This window comes from Alternaria viburni (assembly GCF_023758015.1).
Source record: "Alternaria viburni strain BMP 2772 chromosome Unknown scaffold_1, whole genome shotgun sequence".
Classification (NCBI taxonomy): Eukaryota; Fungi; Ascomycota; class Dothideomycetes; order Pleosporales; family Pleosporaceae; genus Alternaria; species Alternaria viburni.
This window is the reverse complement of record NW_026055770.1, coordinates 1,748,519-1,765,456: the sequence shown is the minus strand read 5'-3', so window position 1 is coordinate 1,765,456 and position 16,938 is coordinate 1,748,519. Positions and strand designations below refer to the sequence as shown.

General features: G+C 52.9%; 7 protein-coding genes across 7 annotated transcripts; 4 read left to right on the top strand and 3 right to left on the bottom strand.

Moving 5' to 3' along the window:
* Window positions 1–1,697: 1,697 nt before the first annotated feature.
* J4E79_000637 (uncharacterized protein) lies at window positions 1,698–2,487 on the bottom strand (the record flags this gene model as incomplete). The annotated part of the gene is made up of 3 exons (XM_049349553.1): window positions 1,698–2,021; window positions 2,084–2,105; window positions 2,156–2,487. 3 exons carry the CDS (start codon window positions 2,485–2,487, stop codon window positions 1,698–1,700), a joined length of 678 nt encoding a protein of 225 aa, XP_049216340.1.
* Window positions 2,488–4,008: 1,521 nt separating this feature from the next.
* J4E79_000636 (uncharacterized protein) lies at window positions 4,009–5,570 on the top strand (the record flags this gene model as incomplete). The annotated part of the gene is made up of 4 exons (XM_049349552.1): window positions 4,009–4,293; window positions 4,348–4,682; window positions 4,735–5,154; window positions 5,222–5,570. 4 exons carry the CDS (start codon window positions 4,009–4,011, stop codon window positions 5,568–5,570), a joined length of 1,389 nt encoding a protein of 462 aa, XP_049216339.1.
* Window positions 5,571–6,015: 445 nt separating this feature from the next.
* J4E79_000635 (uncharacterized protein) lies at window positions 6,016–7,274 on the top strand (the record flags this gene model as incomplete). Its single annotated transcript, XM_049349551.1, has 2 exons — window positions 6,016–6,164; window positions 6,380–7,274. 2 exons carry the CDS (start codon window positions 6,016–6,018, stop codon window positions 7,272–7,274), a joined length of 1,044 nt encoding a protein of 347 aa, XP_049216338.1.
* Window positions 7,275–7,423: 149 nt separating this feature from the next.
* On the bottom strand, window positions 7,424–8,305 carry J4E79_000634 (uncharacterized protein; the record flags this gene model as incomplete). Its single annotated transcript, XM_049349550.1, has 1 exon — window positions 7,424–8,305. The coding sequence occupies one exon, from the start codon at window positions 8,303–8,305 to the stop codon at window positions 7,424–7,426; it is 882 nt and encodes a 293-aa protein (XP_049216337.1).
* A 591-nt stretch (window positions 8,306–8,896) lies between these two features.
* On the top strand, window positions 8,897–10,544 carry J4E79_000633 (uncharacterized protein; the record flags this gene model as incomplete). The annotated part of the gene is made up of 4 exons (XM_049349549.1): window positions 8,897–9,024; window positions 9,070–9,819; window positions 9,867–10,461; window positions 10,512–10,544. 4 exons carry the CDS (start codon window positions 8,897–8,899, stop codon window positions 10,542–10,544), a joined length of 1,506 nt encoding a protein of 501 aa, XP_049216336.1.
* A 1,536-nt stretch (window positions 10,545–12,080) lies between these two features.
* J4E79_000632 (uncharacterized protein) lies at window positions 12,081–14,310 on the top strand (the record flags this gene model as incomplete). Its single annotated transcript, XM_049349548.1, has 3 exons — window positions 12,081–13,484; window positions 13,535–13,687; window positions 13,822–14,310. The coding sequence occupies 3 exons, from the start codon at window positions 12,081–12,083 to the stop codon at window positions 14,308–14,310; spliced, it is 2,046 nt and encodes a 681-aa protein (XP_049216335.1).
* A 414-nt stretch (window positions 14,311–14,724) lies between these two features.
* On the bottom strand, window positions 14,725–16,893 carry J4E79_000631 (uncharacterized protein; the record flags this gene model as incomplete). Its single annotated transcript, XM_049349547.1, has 2 exons — window positions 14,725–15,036; window positions 15,100–16,893. 2 exons carry the CDS (start codon window positions 16,891–16,893, stop codon window positions 14,725–14,727), a joined length of 2,106 nt encoding a protein of 701 aa, XP_049216334.1.
* Between the last annotated feature and the right edge of the window lie 45 nt (window positions 16,894–16,938).

Sequence of the window (16,938 nt, the reverse complement as noted above, 5' to 3'; positions counted from 1 at the left end):
CGATACACATCTTCCAATCCTATCCTATCATCCTGCTTGTTCGGGTCCCAATATCTGCACATCACCCGTAAGATCGCCAGTTGCCGTAGTCGCAGTTACATGAATGCCAAAACCTTCCCAAGGTCCTTCACCATCGAATAATCCCACCGCCCCTCCACGTTGCCAGTTGCCCATGACTTCCCTGCAATCTGCTGACCACTGGAGGGGTAAGCCGAATCCAGATTTGCCGGCACCGCGCGAGAACCATCTGTACGTTATCGTTCGGATACCGTTGGGTACGCTGAGATTGTAGATGCGGACGCAGAGATTTTGGTTGATGCTGATTGGCGGGCAGGGGGTTTCGAGCCAGTACTGTGTTGAGTCCATTCGTTCCGGGTGGTAGTGTTCGAGTTTGGTTTGGTGGAGGACGATCATTTTGTTGGGTTGGGTGGTGGGGTGCCGTGAGTGCTAGAGGAGACAGACGTTGGGAATGATGAGTTGGATTCTAGTTGGGGAATTTGGACGATTAAATAGTATTAGTTGATCAAATGGCTGTCTACACCAGCGGGCGGATACATAGCTCCTCATGGCCTTATTAGCGACTCGTCGTCTCCCACACCAACAGCAAAAGGCTGTATCAACGATAATTTCAAATCGGAAGCCTTCAGCTGGACCTCTGTAGGTATCAGCCAGCCATCATTCCTGGTTGATCGAACTACGGCGATCAGACATCAACCCTCGTGCTAACCTGAGGGTGTGCGGGCATCAGGTAGCCACAGTATTGCAAGAATGGTATCGCTAGACCAATGTTGGTGACGACAGCCGACAGTGCGGATGATGCCGCTCTAGTGCGACATGGACATTTGTCTAGACCAAGGCACATATTTAGGCGATCGAGTAGGTTTATCACATGTCTTGCTTGTCATTGACATGGGTGGCGACTCCGATGGCGCGCTAATCAGCTGGATTGGATTGTGACTGAATAGTGAAGTTTTTCGGTAGAATGGATGATTGATTCACAGCATCTGAAAGAGTGGAGGACTGTTTCAAAGAAGAACTATTCAAATTGCCTACTTCGCATACTAAACTATATCAGAGAGCGAAGCCAACAATATTGGATACGTATCCGCGCCAGTCTGACTGAAGTACATGTCCTTGTTCTGCTCGTCCTGTTGGAATGAATACCTCAAAGACGCAATGAAACTTCTGCGATCTGCCTCAGACACGAAAGCTGGAAACGTTATTTCCATGCGCAGACCCCAAGCTAGAAGCAATTTTGTCGTTTTACAAATTGGTTCTCGCAAGTACGATGGCGCATCCTCAGACAGCTTACCCAGATCAAGAAAGCTTTGGTTCCACAGTCCTCTTTCCACATCGAGAGCTACGGGAGCTGTGGAACCACCTATGAACCACAGCTGTATGCCGATTATCTTGTATAGGCCCATTGTACTGGAGCTTATGTCGAGTGGCTTTGCTTGGTCGAGGTCTGGATGACCAAGCCCTGCCCACGTTAGAGTATCCACCTCCGCCAAATGAACATCGTGAGGCCCATGTAACTTTTTGGATTGACTGAGCCACGCCGTGTACTGTCGTTCATAGTCGCTAAGGGAATGCTGGGGACGGTAAAAGATATCCTTGGTATCTACTTGTAGGGGCTTTGGTAATGCGACTTGATCTTGGCTCAGAGCAATACAAGGCATGGTGTTACTAACGAAAAGTTAGCCAAGTTTTATAGAAAACACTTGAAGGGCAAGTACAGACCTCTTCTTGTATAACAGTCGGTCGTTTGCAGACTTCATGATATCGAGCTGCTTCAGCATGTCTTCCATTTCCGGTGTTTGCAGAGATTTGTACTCGTCATACCGCTGTTGCTCGATCTCCCATGCATCCAGATACGCTTTGTTGTGACTCAATGCATCCACGAAAGACGTTGCGCCCGTGGGCGTATAGTCGCGCAGGGCGGCTCTCCACGCCACTTCCTTCTTCGCTTCTGCGTCAAATAACGCCTCTCGAGCGTTACGTATATCCGGGGTCTCGGCACCCTGAGTCATTTCAGTAGCTGTCCCTGGTGTTGTATCGGCCTTTAGTGACGAGTCTGACGTACAGCTGTAGCATAACGGAGGTACCTGCGTGATGTGAGTCTCGGCACAGATGGAAGGCGAACGTGAAGCGTTACCTGTAGACAAGCTCAAAGTACGATCGCCCATTAGACGCGGAGTATGACGGGCGATTGATGGTTTGTACTACATCTGACTTGATGAAGATTTGGTAGTTCGTCACTTCTTGAGGTAGCGTCCTTCCTTCCGGGATACCAGGCTGGCCTTGCGCAGCCACAAACATTGCCTGCCCCTCATCTTCGAGGCTGCCAGTCCCTCCGGCCAGGATGGGTAGGAAGGTGTATGATAGTGCCTTCCAAAAGCGCGACGGTTGCACGCTAGGTTTTCGTGGTAAGCCGTCAACAAGTGAGAAGGAGAAGTTATCTTGGAACTCGAAAGCTTGAGTGTCCATGCCTTGAAGCTGAGCTATTCGCTGGTCATTCAGTAAGGGATAGGAAGGAAAATGTTGACGCAGTATCTATGTAGAGCATGCAAGTCAATGCAAGTCATGACTACATCTCGAGGTCACATTTCGAGCTGAGCCTGAATACGGCCTGTGATGCATAGTCGTGCAAAGCGCTGCGTGGGACGAATTCAGAGGACATCGCCAGCTGAGTGACACGAACGACAGGAGAAGCATTAGCAGCGCGGCCGCCGTTCTAGACCAGATGAGGGGTGAGGGTGATGCTCGTCTGCAGTATGTGGCGCAGCTGAAATGGCAATAATTCGAAATCAACAGCCTGCGTTGGTCATTCTCGTGTAGTAGTGTATTTTGCAGGAGGCCTCAAGCTGGAGGGGTTCTCGAGATACTAATGCACTAGTGGGGAAGCTAGTTCCTGCACTCCGCTCATCACATCCGCACCTGCAGTCCGGACGATGATCCGCAAGGCAGGCTTGCTCAGCCTTACCCGCCGAGGAATCGCCTAATGCGTATCCGTCCTGTGCGAAGGTGACATCGTGCAGCACACACGCATTACCCAGCTCAGCCATCTTGCCAGACCAAGCTGATTAGATTACGCACCGTTCCTGGCCATCTCTCAATCTGCATCTTCCAGTGGTTTATAGCTAATTGGAATGAATAGCGGGTATCATTCGGGCGGACCGATGTAAAGCACTACAGACCTGATCTCAGCTATATTCCATCAAAACAAAATGCGCCACAACCTTGGAACTATGGATCGCGAAGCTGTGAAGCATACCTAGGTCACAGCACCGGACTGTAAGTCCACATCACGAGAAAAGAGGGGGCCAATTGCGCGAACACTGGACAGTCTCATCGGTGCTTGCAGCCAGTCGCAATGTTTTCTTTCCCGACTCGTGGATGTTTGCAATAGACAAGTTCTATGCAAATGCTGGGACCGCATGCCAATTCCGGTTCTGACAGTATTTGCAGATTCAAGTCAATGCACTCGTGGCAACTTTTTCTAGAGAGCGCGTCCTTCTGACTTCGCTCAAGCCCAGCTCTCCCACACCATTGCTAATCAAACTCGGACATATGTCACATGTTCGAAGTTTAGGCTCTCGATCTGGCCGGTTGCATGAAGCTATACACCACCGACGCAATCAAACTCAGCCTGTCGAAACGGCGCCTCTCGATGCGACGTCCTATACTCGCTGTACTTACGCGGTGTGACTCTGCGACTTCTCGTAATTGTGGCGCCAACAGATCAGACAGGAGCTGCGTCTTCAGCCAGCCTCTTGACTCCTTTGCGTAATCTGCGGAGGTAGACAGAACAGACCATCGTTACAGCGACCTGAAAATGTATGCACAAAATGGTACTAGTCTACTTTGGCCAACTCTCAAAGGTCAATCACATATATAGTTCCATTGTAATCACAAGAAAACAGCAAAATTACCGAAAGCAAATCATCACTGTACCTTATATCTTACTATACACCCACTTTTCCAAGTCTCTAAATCTTTCTATCAATCATGGCTCAAGACCAGGCCAACAAGTCTTTTTGGCTTGCATACTGCGATGCCATCAAATCTCAACTTGGAGACAAGACCGGCGAGCATACATCCTACTTCTTCAGTACCAGAGCTCAGCGTGGACCACCCGCTGGACCGGCGAGTCTGATCGATCCGATGTACGCCAACATGGGTATCTACGAGATCGGCGACAGTCAACTGTACACCGACAACTTGTTCTACGCCCCTACCAAGTCGAAGTCATACTCTCGTGCGCTCCTGGCATACATGGAACATGTTGACCTTGTAAGTACTGAGATCGCCTGCATTAAAGAGACGAAGACTCACATGAGGAATTAGGGCGAAGCACCCACTTCTACTAACAAGCTGAACTTGGCCACAGCAATGCTCAACCAGACGTCAGCGAAAGAAGCATTTGATGCCGCAACAGAGAAGGCACAAGCAGCGTGGGACAAACTCAAGGAGAAACCAGAGTTCATGGTTCCGGGTGACACATGGTTCACCTGGAAGAGCCGTGAGCAAAAGCAGCTCAACTCGCTAGAGTCGAAGTACAACAGCTCCGTATCTGCTTTCGACTCTGCTACTCGAGATGTCTTCGGTGACATGGCAAACTCGTACATCCAGGACAAGCAGCGAATTCGAGACGCTATATACGGTGTTACACCGTCCCCAGGGTGAGTTGAATAACGTATCAGTAAGACCTTCAGGACCTGACAGCCCATTCAGCTCCAACATGCCCGTTACGACGCTTGGAGCTCAGGATGCCGACGCTATTGTGAGGCAACTTGAGAAGGACGGCGTCGTGGCACCACCCAAACATGACTACTACGTCCCACTGTACTCCGCCCCAGAGTACGCCGGGCAAGTGGCAGATTGGTTGAGCATGGCGAAGAAGGAGAACAAGCCGCGCGGTGAAGCAACTATCGACGTCAACAAAGGCAGCAAGGTGGACGAGAAGAGCTTCACGCATACCAGTGGAGGCGGTGGCGTGTCAGTTGACTACGTTCCCTGGATCTCACTGGGTGTCAACGCCAGCGTGGACAATAAAGAGAGCTCCATGTTCACTCACGAGGACCAACTCAAGACTACCCTCACTATGTCTTGGGACGACCAGTTCCGAGCGATCAACGTTAACTCTGGTTCATGGTGCGTGTATCCCATTGCCTCCGTTTCCTTTCAGCACATTACCTAGACAGCTACTTACCAGATACAGGGACATCCGAGGCAAAGATGCCTACAAGCTCAAGAGCGGCGCCCCGGAGGAAGTCAAGGGCCTGGCTCGCGTCGTACAGTTCGTCATCGTCTCGAACCTCGCCTTCGAAGTTCAGTTCTCCGGCAACACGATCAAGGAGTTTGACAAGCAGGTCTCAAGCGCTGCATCCGGTGGCGGAAGTATTCGTCTCTTCGGCATCCCCATTGGCATCAATGCGCATGGATCGAAGGATAAGAGTGACACTACACACAGGGCCGATTGGGACTCCGCCTCGGGAAAGCTTTCTATCAAGCCTACACCCGACGGAGGCTTCGCTAGCATCATTGCAGTGATTGGAGAGAAGGTTTGATGAGTGAATGCGGTGGTTGGAAGCTGAGTGGAGAAGGGACGGAGGGGATCATCGGGGCGGCAGGTGCTTCTTTTGCCATGTATTCAGATTTGCTCCCAGAAACTTGCCTGTCATTACCGGTAATGCAATGTTGTTTATTCCGCACTCAGCTAGACGATGCGAAGCCGCGTGTGTACCAATGCACATGCTCCGATGAAGGAACGCAAACAGGTCGTCCTTTGCCCAAGCTTCCTTGCACGCCAAGCACACTAATCCCAAATCATACAAGCGCCACGTGCTAAAGCCGCATTCATCAACCAATCACTCCAACCATCCTCAAGCACCTCCACATCTTCACATCAGCTTTCGTTCCCTTCCAAGCACTCTGCATTCGCACGAACCTAGGTCAATCCTCAGTGTAAAAGAGTTGGAAGTCAAAGTCAAGAGCTGGGAACCACAGGTCAAAATGAATCAAAACTTCCAGGGTGCGCCCGATCGGGAGGACATCAGGCTGTTGGACCAGCTGCGCAGTCAATTGATGCCGATGATCAAGGGTATGGAACGGTTGCAGGCCGAGATGCAGTACAAGATGAGTCGGGGCGAGGTTGTAGATTGGTAAGTGAGCGGCTGATAGTGAGTTCACGTTGGGATGCGGGTGTGTTTGTCTACAGCTTTGTCTCGTGACGCGTCTTCTGGTGTCATCTTTTCGCGTCTCATACCTGTCGTACGCGCGATAAGATATCTCCGTTTATTGTGTTCCTATCAGCCTTGAAGTGCGGAACTTGTACTATCACCGTACCCAGCGGGTCAACGTGCTGACGAGAAACCAGGCCCCAAATCCAGCAAACAACCAGGACAGTAACATCCTACCTCAACTCAATCCATCTCCTCATAAACGGCGGCTACCGCCACCAATCCAAGCTCGTCACGCAAAAACATCACATTCCATCCAAAGATGCCGCCGGCAACCCCATGGTCGACAGCGCGGGCAATGCAGTCCTCGTTGAGCGAGACGTGCGACGGAGAATGACCAGCATACAAGCTCTACCAACCAACACCGCAAAATTCGAAGCTCTCCATCCATTTCCCAACCCTTCTTTCCCGATGAATGCCGGAGGCGGTATGGCAGCAGGAATGGCAGGCACGTTGCTACGAAAGAGGCTAGAGCCCATGGAGGAAAGCTGGGTCGAGGAGCGAGTCGGAAAAGCATCAGAGTGGTGTTTTGTGCCCGAAGAATGGGGTATCGCGCCCCGCAAGCCAGACGCAACTACCACAGCCGCCACAGAAGAGGAAGACGACGAAGACGCCGTGCCCGAGTCGGAACGACTAGACTCTGAAGCCATCCCTACTACCCGCGTCAAAAACGTGCTTTCCGCGGATGAGATTGTAGATCTCTGGAAACATGCGCATCAAGAGGTTTTCGACATCAAGTATCTCAGGCAGAAGTATCCGGCTAGTTACCCTGATCCTGGCGCGCAGGGTGCGGATGACGGTGAGGAAGAAGGCGAGGAAGGGGACGAGGACGAAGAAGAGGAGGAAGAGGAATTTGAAGATGTCATGGATACGTCTGGGGGAGCGGAAACGGAAGAGAAGGATGCTGCGAAACCGAAGGTGGTGAAGAAGAAGGTTACGGTAGGGAAGTTTCCGGTACATGAACCTGTGGATGGGGTACCGGTGCTTTCGCTTGGGTTTGCGCATAAGTTTGCGGAGATTGGTGAGGTGTAGAGGCACGATGAGGGGTACAGCAGTTTTGATACCAAGGATTGAGATGAGTGTAAGCATGGTAATAGCGTTCATTCTAATAAAGACGCCTGGGGTATCATGATTCCTGCGCCTGACACCCTAGCCCACTAACAGAAGGACTGTGCATACATCTACTCAGGTCTGAGCGCATACATCCTGACCGGGAACAACTCCCTTGGCATCCCTCTTTGTTGCTCCGTCGCCACAATCTTCAGTCCTGCTTCCTGGAACAGAGCCCTGAACTTCTTATCTGACCGCGTGACGCTCGAGTCTTCATCGTCGTAGATGTCCTTGTGATGAATGTCGGTAGACATGTTCTCCTTGACTACGATCCAGCTCCGACTTGTCGCATCGCCCTCTGCCTTCTTTAAGCCTTCGCCACACCTCCGCATGTAGACAACGAACTGGGCGTCCGTCAAGTGTCCCACACACCATTGGTTCCAGATTACATCGTATGCGCCCGGTTCTGGTATCCAGTCCTGCAGCCCTAGGTTTATGACTTCTCCCACCTGGCCCTTGCCAGACTTTGCGTCTCCGTCTCCAGCGTACTCGCCATTTCCTAGGCTTTGTACCAGCTCATCTGTGAACTTCTTCACTGGCTCTACTATATCCACTTGTTTACTGACGCCCAACAGCAAGCCTTTCGTTATACGTCCGATGCCCGCGCCACAGTCTGCCACACGCTCCAGAGGCGGCAGCGGCTCCTTAGAACCCTGCGCCTTGCCCCGGCGCAATTTTGTGAGGAAATTTGAAGAACCCTGCAGATCGATGCGCGAAGTTTGGGGAAATCCGCCTAGCATGCCATTGACGTCTGGCGAGACATTATTCCAGTATTCGAGCGAGTGGGCAACGTCTATCGAGGCATCGGGGCGTTCGGCTTCGGGGGTAACAGGGAGCGTCGCTTCTTCCACCATGTCTACTGTCGGGTCTGCGAGGGCGAGAGGGAGCGCGGCGAGAGTCTGCGGCAGTCTGAGTAAGTGGGTTTGTATCTTTGTGGTGCTGCCTCGCGACATTGTGTGACAAACGTTGGATTGCGGCCGGTGTGTAGTCGGTAGGGAGTCTCGGTTTGCGCAGGATCGGGAATAAGAAGATTGTTGGATGCGCGCGCTGGGTTTCTCGTGGTGGTGGTGGGGTAGCGACAGGGCTGTTGCCGACTCTGGACGCCGACGCGTCGCGCGACGACTGCCCAGCCCGCCTCGCCTACTCACATGACGGCACGCGTTGATTCAGCCCGTGGACCTCGGGGACGTGTCGCATCCATAGCCGTGGTTGATAAAGTAGATGAGAGAGGCCGATATCTGGAAGACGGGTGGCTGAAAGAGGCAGTTGCATGCGGATAAGCTAGGTACGGGCATCGATGGCGGGGTCCACACTATCAAGGGAAGCTACGGCTGTCCCGCGGGTCGTCATCAGCGTCCTACATGTCTGCAGCCTATAGATAGCTAGCTGTCTCCTCGCCGGTCAGGGAGATGTCCTGTCTCTACTCCGCACTCACTCGCGCTTCACTTCGCTCCAAACCATCTGTTCCCTTTCAAACTTCCATACGCAGAGCTCCTACAAGTTGTTACCGTCCCCTGTGGAGACACTACAGTACTCAAACCAACATGTCTGACCTCTTCGTTGAGCTTACTGCGCCGAACGGTCGCAAGTACCAGCAGCCGAGAGGTCTCTTCATCAATAATGAATTCGTCAAGTCAAAGTCGGGCGAGACTATCACTTCGATCAACCCGAGGTACGCTTGCTGTCTTGATTGGTAGCTATGACTAACATGGTACAGTGATGAGAGCGAGATCGTCTCCGTCTATGCCGCTGGACCCGAGGATGTGGACGATGCCGTAGCAGCTGCGCGGAAAGCGTTCAAGAACCCGGACTGGCGAGACATGGACACCAATGCCCGAGCTGACCTTCTCTACAAGTTTGCCCAGTTGATTGAAGAGCACAAGGAAACACTAGCCACCATCGAGACATGGGACAACGGCAAGCCTTACTCTGTCTCGCTGAACGACGATTTGGGTGAGGTCGTTGGCACTATCAAGTACTACGCGGGATATGCCAACAAGATCCACGGCACTGTCATTGATACCTCGCCCCTCAAATTGGCCTACACGGTCCGTGAGCCTCTTGGTGTCTGTGGTCAGATTATTCCATGGAACTTCCCTCTTGCAATGGCGGCGTGGAAGCTGGGACCTGCTCTCTGCACTGGTAACACAGTAGTCTTGAAGGCAGCTGAACAAACACCCCTCTCTATCCTGTACCTCGGAAACTTGGTCAAAGAGGCTGGCTTCCCTCCTGGTGTCATCAACTTCATTAACGGCGAGGGAAGGAAAGCTGGTGCAGCTCTGGCACAACATCTCGACGTCGACAAGATTGCATTCACTGGATCTACAGCCACTGGAAAAGAAATTATGAAAATGGCAGCTGTCAACATGAAGAACATTACCCTTGAAACAGGAGGCAAATCACCTCTAGTAGTCTTCGACGACGCAGACCTTGATCAAGCAGTCAAGTGGAGTCACGTTGGTATCATGTAAGTCGTGTCTACGTTCGCCTTCCAACTGAGCTAACAGGATGCAGGTACAATCAAGGTCAAGTCTGCACAGCAACATCAAGAATTCTGGTGCAAGAAGGCATCTACGACAAGTTTGTCGAAGCTTTCAAGGAGCACGTGAAGACCACCTCTGTGGTTGGCGATCCCTTCAAAGACGACACATTCCAGGGACCGCAGGTCACCAAGACGCAATTCGACCGCGTTCTTTCATACATTGAGTCTGGCAAGTCGGAGGGCGCGACTCTTATCGCAGGTGGAGAAGCGTACAAGAACGCTGGTGGCAAGGGCTTCTTCGTCTCACCCACCATCTTCACAAATGTCAAGGATAACATGAAAATATACCGCGAGGAAGTCTTTGGTCCTTTCGTCGTTATCAGCTCGTTCAAGGAAGAGGAGGAGGCGATCAACCGTGCCAATGACACAACATACGGTCTCGGTGCAGCCGTCTTCACCGAGAACATCACCAAGGCTCATCGCGTTGCCAGACGTATTGAAGCGGGCATGGTCTGGATCAACTCGAGCAACGATTCCGATATCCGTATTCCATTCGGGGGTGTGAAACAGTCTGGTATTGGCAGAGAGCTGGGCGAGGCTGGTCTCGAGGCATACACCAACAAGAAGGTACGTTACGCTAGCGAACTCCCATGCAGGTCGAGCTAACATATAAATAGGCTATCCATGTCAACCTAGGAAACAAGCTATAGCGGACTCGCGTGGATGCAATGTCAAGTGCTGTAGATAATACTGGAGACTGCGGCGATGCATGTGGCGTCTTGCATACACCAGTCTGGTCACATGTGCACCCAAGATATCCGCCCTTGGCGCCACGGCTTGGACAGTTGACGTGATGAGAAGGTGGAGAAGACTACCTCATGTTCAATTCAGAATGCAAATGTCGGTGTAAAGCATCATGGATGAGGCCTTTACTTGACTGACACGTGTGACGTCGTGCAGCACGCGCTCAATTACCCCTTGGGCAGCAGGAGAATAAATGTCGCAACAGCGGGATTTCTGCAGTGGCCTTGGGCGCATGGGCAACTGTGTATCTGCGCCGCACGGCGGAACAAGAATGCTTGCGTAAGCTCTCGAACGTGAGTGGCGGAGCGGTGGGGTCCGAGGAGCGTTGTAAATGCAGCAGCTTCGTTTATTCCCATAGCTTGGGCGAACTGCTGGCAGTGGGCCCACGGTGATGCCGTTCGTGGGGTCAGTGGGAGTGGTTTTCGAAAACGTGATGCGTGATTTGCAAGTGACACCCATGGATCGTGGGCGCCTGACGGTCAGCCGTGGTGCGTGTCAACTGGCCATGCCGGCATCCGTGATGTCTGATGTGTCGGTCCAGGACGTGGTCGGATATACCGAGAAGAGGCGGCGGTTCGCTTTGTGTGCCCAGTCGTCATCCTTGTCGGCTTGTCCTTGGCTTGGCAGCCTTTCGTCTCCAACTTCGCTACCGTCTGCGGCGCTCTCTCTCTCCGCAGCTTTTGCCCCTCTCACGATAGCCGTTCCAGCAGTCGCGCATCGCTGTGATCTCCGTGTTGTTGCCGTCTAGGTCGTGTACAGCTTCAACGCCGGGGTTGTTTGGGCTTCTGCTAGTCTGCCCTCATTGATTGCGCTAGTGTGCTTCCAGCGCTGCTATTCACCGGTCCGCAGAGCCCGAAGGACGCCAGCTCGCCCACCAGCGTCACTGCCCTGCCCTGGCTGCCACTAAGGTTTGCGGCTGACATCGCAACTAAATCCCCGCTCTGCTCGCGTAGACGTTGATATCACCGCTGCCACGACGACGCCCGCACGCAGACGCATCAGCACTGCCCGCACACCGTGAGCCTGCCCGACCCGCTCACAGCCCGCACACCATCGATCTGGCGCGCACGCTGGAAGACGATCGCTCCCCCGTCGCCTCGCCCAGCCTCGCCTGCCAGTCTCCGAGGCAGATAACGACAGCGCCGACGGAGGCACGCTTCCTTGCTTTTCTCGCCCGCCTGTACCGGCCGCCCTAACACCGTCTCTGCGCGCTGCCTACCTACTTCCTCACACATCACCTGAGAGCGTGTTTGCACGTGGCGTCATCGCTCCGAGACATCCTGGGAAGGCGCCAGGGCTACCATCGGCTCGTGCTTTCACTTTCCAACCCAACCCGCCGCCGCCGCTTCCCCAGGCTGTGAGACAGGACACCACTGCTCTCACCAGGCATACACACACCCCATACTCCTCTCCACACGCTCGCTTAGTCCGCAACCCTCATCATGGGTAACCAGCAGTCGAGCGGCAAGGACAAGAAGGGCGAGAAGGGCGGTGCCGACGGCGTGCCTCTCGGTCGCGAGTACTACCGCTCTTTTGAGCGATCCGACACCAAAGACTCTACCCGCTCCCTTCGCAACTCATTGCGCAACAAGATCCCCGGCACTGGCAAATCCGACAGCCCACGAAACTCTATTGCCGCCCTCAACGACTCCAACGGGAAAGCTGACAAGTCAGATGTAGCTTCCACCAAATCAAAAGGCTCGCGACGGGGCTCCGTCGCTTCAGCTTCAGCGACCGCTCCCACAGAAGTAAATCCGGAAGCCGCTGATAAAGCCGAATCTGACCAAGACGAACCGCAAGCGCCGCCCTCACCTGTTCACGGCGCAACACTCGGAACGGGACATGAAGGAGTGAGCAAGGCACAGAAAACCGGCGAAGTCGACCACGTATCGGACGTTCCGCCGACGGGAGCAGCACAGCCTTTGGCCTCTGCTCAGCCGGGAGAGTCAATTCTACAGAAGAAAGACCAGCCCATCCCCAGGCTTCCAGAGCCCCCCGCGCCCACTGATGGTTCAGGCTCCCCCATGGAGCTCACCGCGCTCAAGACCATGGACCTTGACGACATGATCCAGCGGCTCTTGGATGCAGCTTATGCTGGAAAAGTCACCAAGACGGTCAGCTTGAAGAACGCTGAAATCTTCGCCATCTGCTCAGCTGCCCGCGAAGTCTTCCTGAGTCAGCCCGCACTGCTCGAGCTCGCCCCCCCTGTTAAGATCGTTGGCGACATCCACGGCCAATACACCGATTTGATCCGCATGTTCGAGATGTGCGGATTCCCTCCCAATTCGAACTACCTATTCCTCGGTGACTACGTAGACCGCGGCAAACAGAGCCTGGAAACCATCCTACTCTTGCTCTGCTACAAGCTCAAGTTCCCCGAGAACTTCTTCCTCCTCCGCGGCAACCACGAATGCGCCAACGTTACACGTGTATACGGCTTCTACGATGAATGCAAGAGGAGATGCAATATCAAAGTCTGGAAGGCTTTCGTGGATACATTCAACACACTTCCTATTGCAGCTATTGTTGCGCAAAAGATTTTCTGTGTTCACGGTGGGCTGTCTCCAAGCTTGTCGCATATGGATGACATTAGACAAATCGCGCGACCTACCGATGTACCCGACTACGGTTTGCTGAACGACCTCTTGTGGAGTGATCCTGCGGATATGGAGAATGACTGGGAGTCTAACGAAAGAGGCGTTAGTTATTGTTTTGGAAAGAAGGTCATCATGGAGTTCCTCGCAAGGCATGACTTCGACCTTGTTTGCAGAGCACACATGGTGGTAGAGGATGGCTATGAGTTCTTCACTGATCGAGTGTTGGTCACTGTGTTTTCTGCTCCAAACGTAAGCAATGTCATATACCCCACAGTCACGCTCATGCTAACACTACCCAGTACTGCGGCGAATTCGACAACTGGGGTGCCGTTATGTCGGTTTCGGGAGAATTGCTTTGTAGTTTCGAACTTCTCAAACCACTCGATTCGAGCGCGCTCAAGAGCCACATCAAGAAGAGCAGGAACAAGCGTCAAAGCATGCTCAACTCACCAGTACGTATCGCAGCTGAGCTTACTGAATTCTTGTTTAATTCAGGGCTATCTATTGCATTTATAGCAGGACTGACTTTGGCTTGTAGCCCGCACACTACGCACCTCAAAGTTACTAACCTTGTACTTTGGTGTAGGATGTCCAAGACATTCCCTCCCCTGGATCTCCGATCATCGCGAAGACGGCAACGATACAATACGAGGAAGATGTCCAGGAGCCCTCGGATGCTGTGGAGACAACGGGCGAATCGATGAGACGAAGTCTATCCCAGAGACTGCGACGCGTACGGAGGAGGCCTGGACTAGAACAGCTGGGCAGCCAAGACGATGGTGCTGCCACAACAATCCCACGGAAATATGGGCACAAAAGAGCGAATACATGGGCAAACGAGTGGAGCCATTCCCCCACGCTACCCACGAGCCGTAGCGCACCACTGCTTTTGCAACGTAGACTACAGACTGACGCGGGGACCGCGGATGCAGAGAGACGAAAACAGAAACTTGAAGAACAGCGAGCCTTATGGGAATCAACCCTTCCTCGGATCATGTCCGACCACGTTGGTTATTTCTCCACTGGACATCATCTCGATTACGTGCATCCTGAGGAGACGCCACCGCCGCCGTAAAAATATTCGTGTCCGGCTGTCATTTGGGAACCTGTCTTGGTCACCTAGATCTTATCGGCCAGTCACACGCCACAACGCTACTTGCTTCTTTTCAAAGGCACCACGCAGCTTTTTCGATATTCTCATCTCTTTACTTTACTTCACTTTATTTGTTTGCGCATTGACAGGCGTCGGCGTACCGTGGCATGCTGCATTGCAGACTTATGGACTACCAGATTACGACTGCTTGGATCGAAATGTATATTTTCTCTGTATGCTCTGGTTGCGACAGTGACGGGTGTTGATAGCATACTGATGGCACACCACCGTCTTTTGAGTAATATTATTCTCAACACTAGCACATCAAGCTTCTTTGTCAGTGAAAATGACAACTAGACATATGCTGCCGACGTGAACATGACTGGGATCACTGTTCTATTCCGAAGCTGGACTAGGTGGTAGATCTCCTGTCGCCCAGTGACTGGGACTACTTCCCATCACATACTCCATGGTACCTCCGTCCTCAAAGACATCTTCCCAAGCCACCCATGCCTTGTCCCACGTCTCGCCATTGACCTTCAGACTCTGCACATGTGGCGCGGTATTCCGATCGCCGCCATCACTGAAAGCAGTAGTAACAGTAAGTTTCTTCCCGTTCCCAAGATCAAGCGTAAGCTCTGAGAACCATGGGGAGAGAATGAGAAAAGTAGTCTGACCCGTCACTGGGTATAGACCAATCATCTGCCACTACACGCATTGTTAGCCATCGTCTCCAGCAACCATCAAAATGAGACTGAAAAGATGACTTACGAGCAAATTCGCCTCCATAGCCCCAGCATCAGAATTCCCTGGCAACCCCGTAGCCCCCGCATTATACAAGTCCGAAACACCCCTACTCCGCTCTACACTCCTCCACTGCTCCCCCTTGACGAAGTTGTACAGATACGGCGTAGTAAAACTAGGTTCATTCCCGGCGTCAAAGAAGCCCAACTCGAAGATCTTGTTCAAACGATCTACAAATCGTTCGTTGCCACCTACCCTCTTTATCAACTCGGCGACGTCATGGATGGCGTTCATACTGTAGATCCAACTATTGTCTTCATAGTACGCGTCGGGCCAGTAGCAGCCACCACAATCGGCAGGGTCTTGTTGTACAAAATCGCCGTTTGCGAGGCGCGGGACGAGGAAACCCGTGTGGTTGTAGGAGGAAGCATTGGGATTCCACTGGTTACGCCAGTTGCGGGAGCGGTTCAGATAGGTTTCTGCTTCGGATGTCTTACCTAGACCTGCGGCGACGACGTGGACTGCGTAGTCGTTGGTTGAGTATTCCACGGCACGCGATACGGCGCGGGTGAAAGCTGGTGTTATGTATCCGTACTCGAGCCAATCTGGGAGTGCGCCGCGGCCCTCTTTTGTCGAGGAATCAGGGGCTTGGGGATCGAAATTGTTGGGTGGGACGACTTCAGCATCGGTGCGCATAGCGGCGAAACCATCGTCCCAGTTTATGGCGCCGCGGACACCTTTGATATACGCATCTGCGAGCACATTGTCGGCGTTTGAACCGCCTTGTACGCGGCCGTTGTAGTTTGAAGACCGGGCGTCGGGTAGGAAGCCGTCGTGGCGCCAGATGTCGATTAGAGAGCGGAGGAACTCTTCGTAGGCGGTGGGTTGGAGGATGTGGAAGAGAGAGGTGTGGCAGCGGTGCGTGTCCCAGAAGGTGAAGATGTCGTCGTAGTAGGGTTCGGTGGAGTTCGAAGACGGGTTCTCGCCGGTTCGGTTCGAGGGGATGAGGAAGGCGCCGTAGAGGCTGCTGTAGATGAGGGACAGGTCGGAGGTGTCGAAGGACGAGGTTTGCACTTTGCTGAGGATTTCGGTGTTCCATCTGTTCTTTGCGGCGGAGACGAGGGTGCTGAGTGAGGTGTCTGGGGAGATTTCTTCGAGGTTTGTACAAGCCTGAGAGGTCGAGAGGAAGGAGATACCGACTCGGGATGTCAGTTCTGGTTCGGTGAATGTGAAGATACCACCAAGACGGGCAATTCCTGATACCGAAGCGTCTGATGCATTGGACTTCCCTCTGAAAGTCCTCGCTCGTAAGGGTTGCTTGTTGAACTTGCCACAGAAATAGATTGTCCAATCCGGTGATAGGTTCCAGCCGTTGTTATAGATACCAGATCCTTCATAGTGCCCATCTCCTTCGATACTGAAGCTACCACCCGAGTAGTGTTGCTCCCACCCAAGGCCCCTGAAACTGGGAAGTACGTGTGAGACATCGACTACAATGGACGACGCTGTGCCGTTTGGAAATGAGTAGGTGTAAAGCCCGGCATGTTCGGTCGCACCTAGTTCTACTGTGATCCCGTTTGCCAGCGAACTCTTGTAGTAACCAAGACTCCCTTGATCTGGCGATGCTCGTGGCTGGGACAGATCTGTAAGGGGGTCCGGCACCTCACCGACCACTGGCATCTGACTTACGACGCCGTATTTTGGCGCTCCTCCTGTCCCAGACTCATGCATCATACTGAAGCCGAAAATGTTGCCCTCGGGGAGGTACCCAGAATACGCGTCGGTATTCATAAACTGAACGTCTGGTCCAAGCTTGACCATTGCGAAGGGTGCGGCCACGACCCCAGGAAATCTATTTCCTCCGCC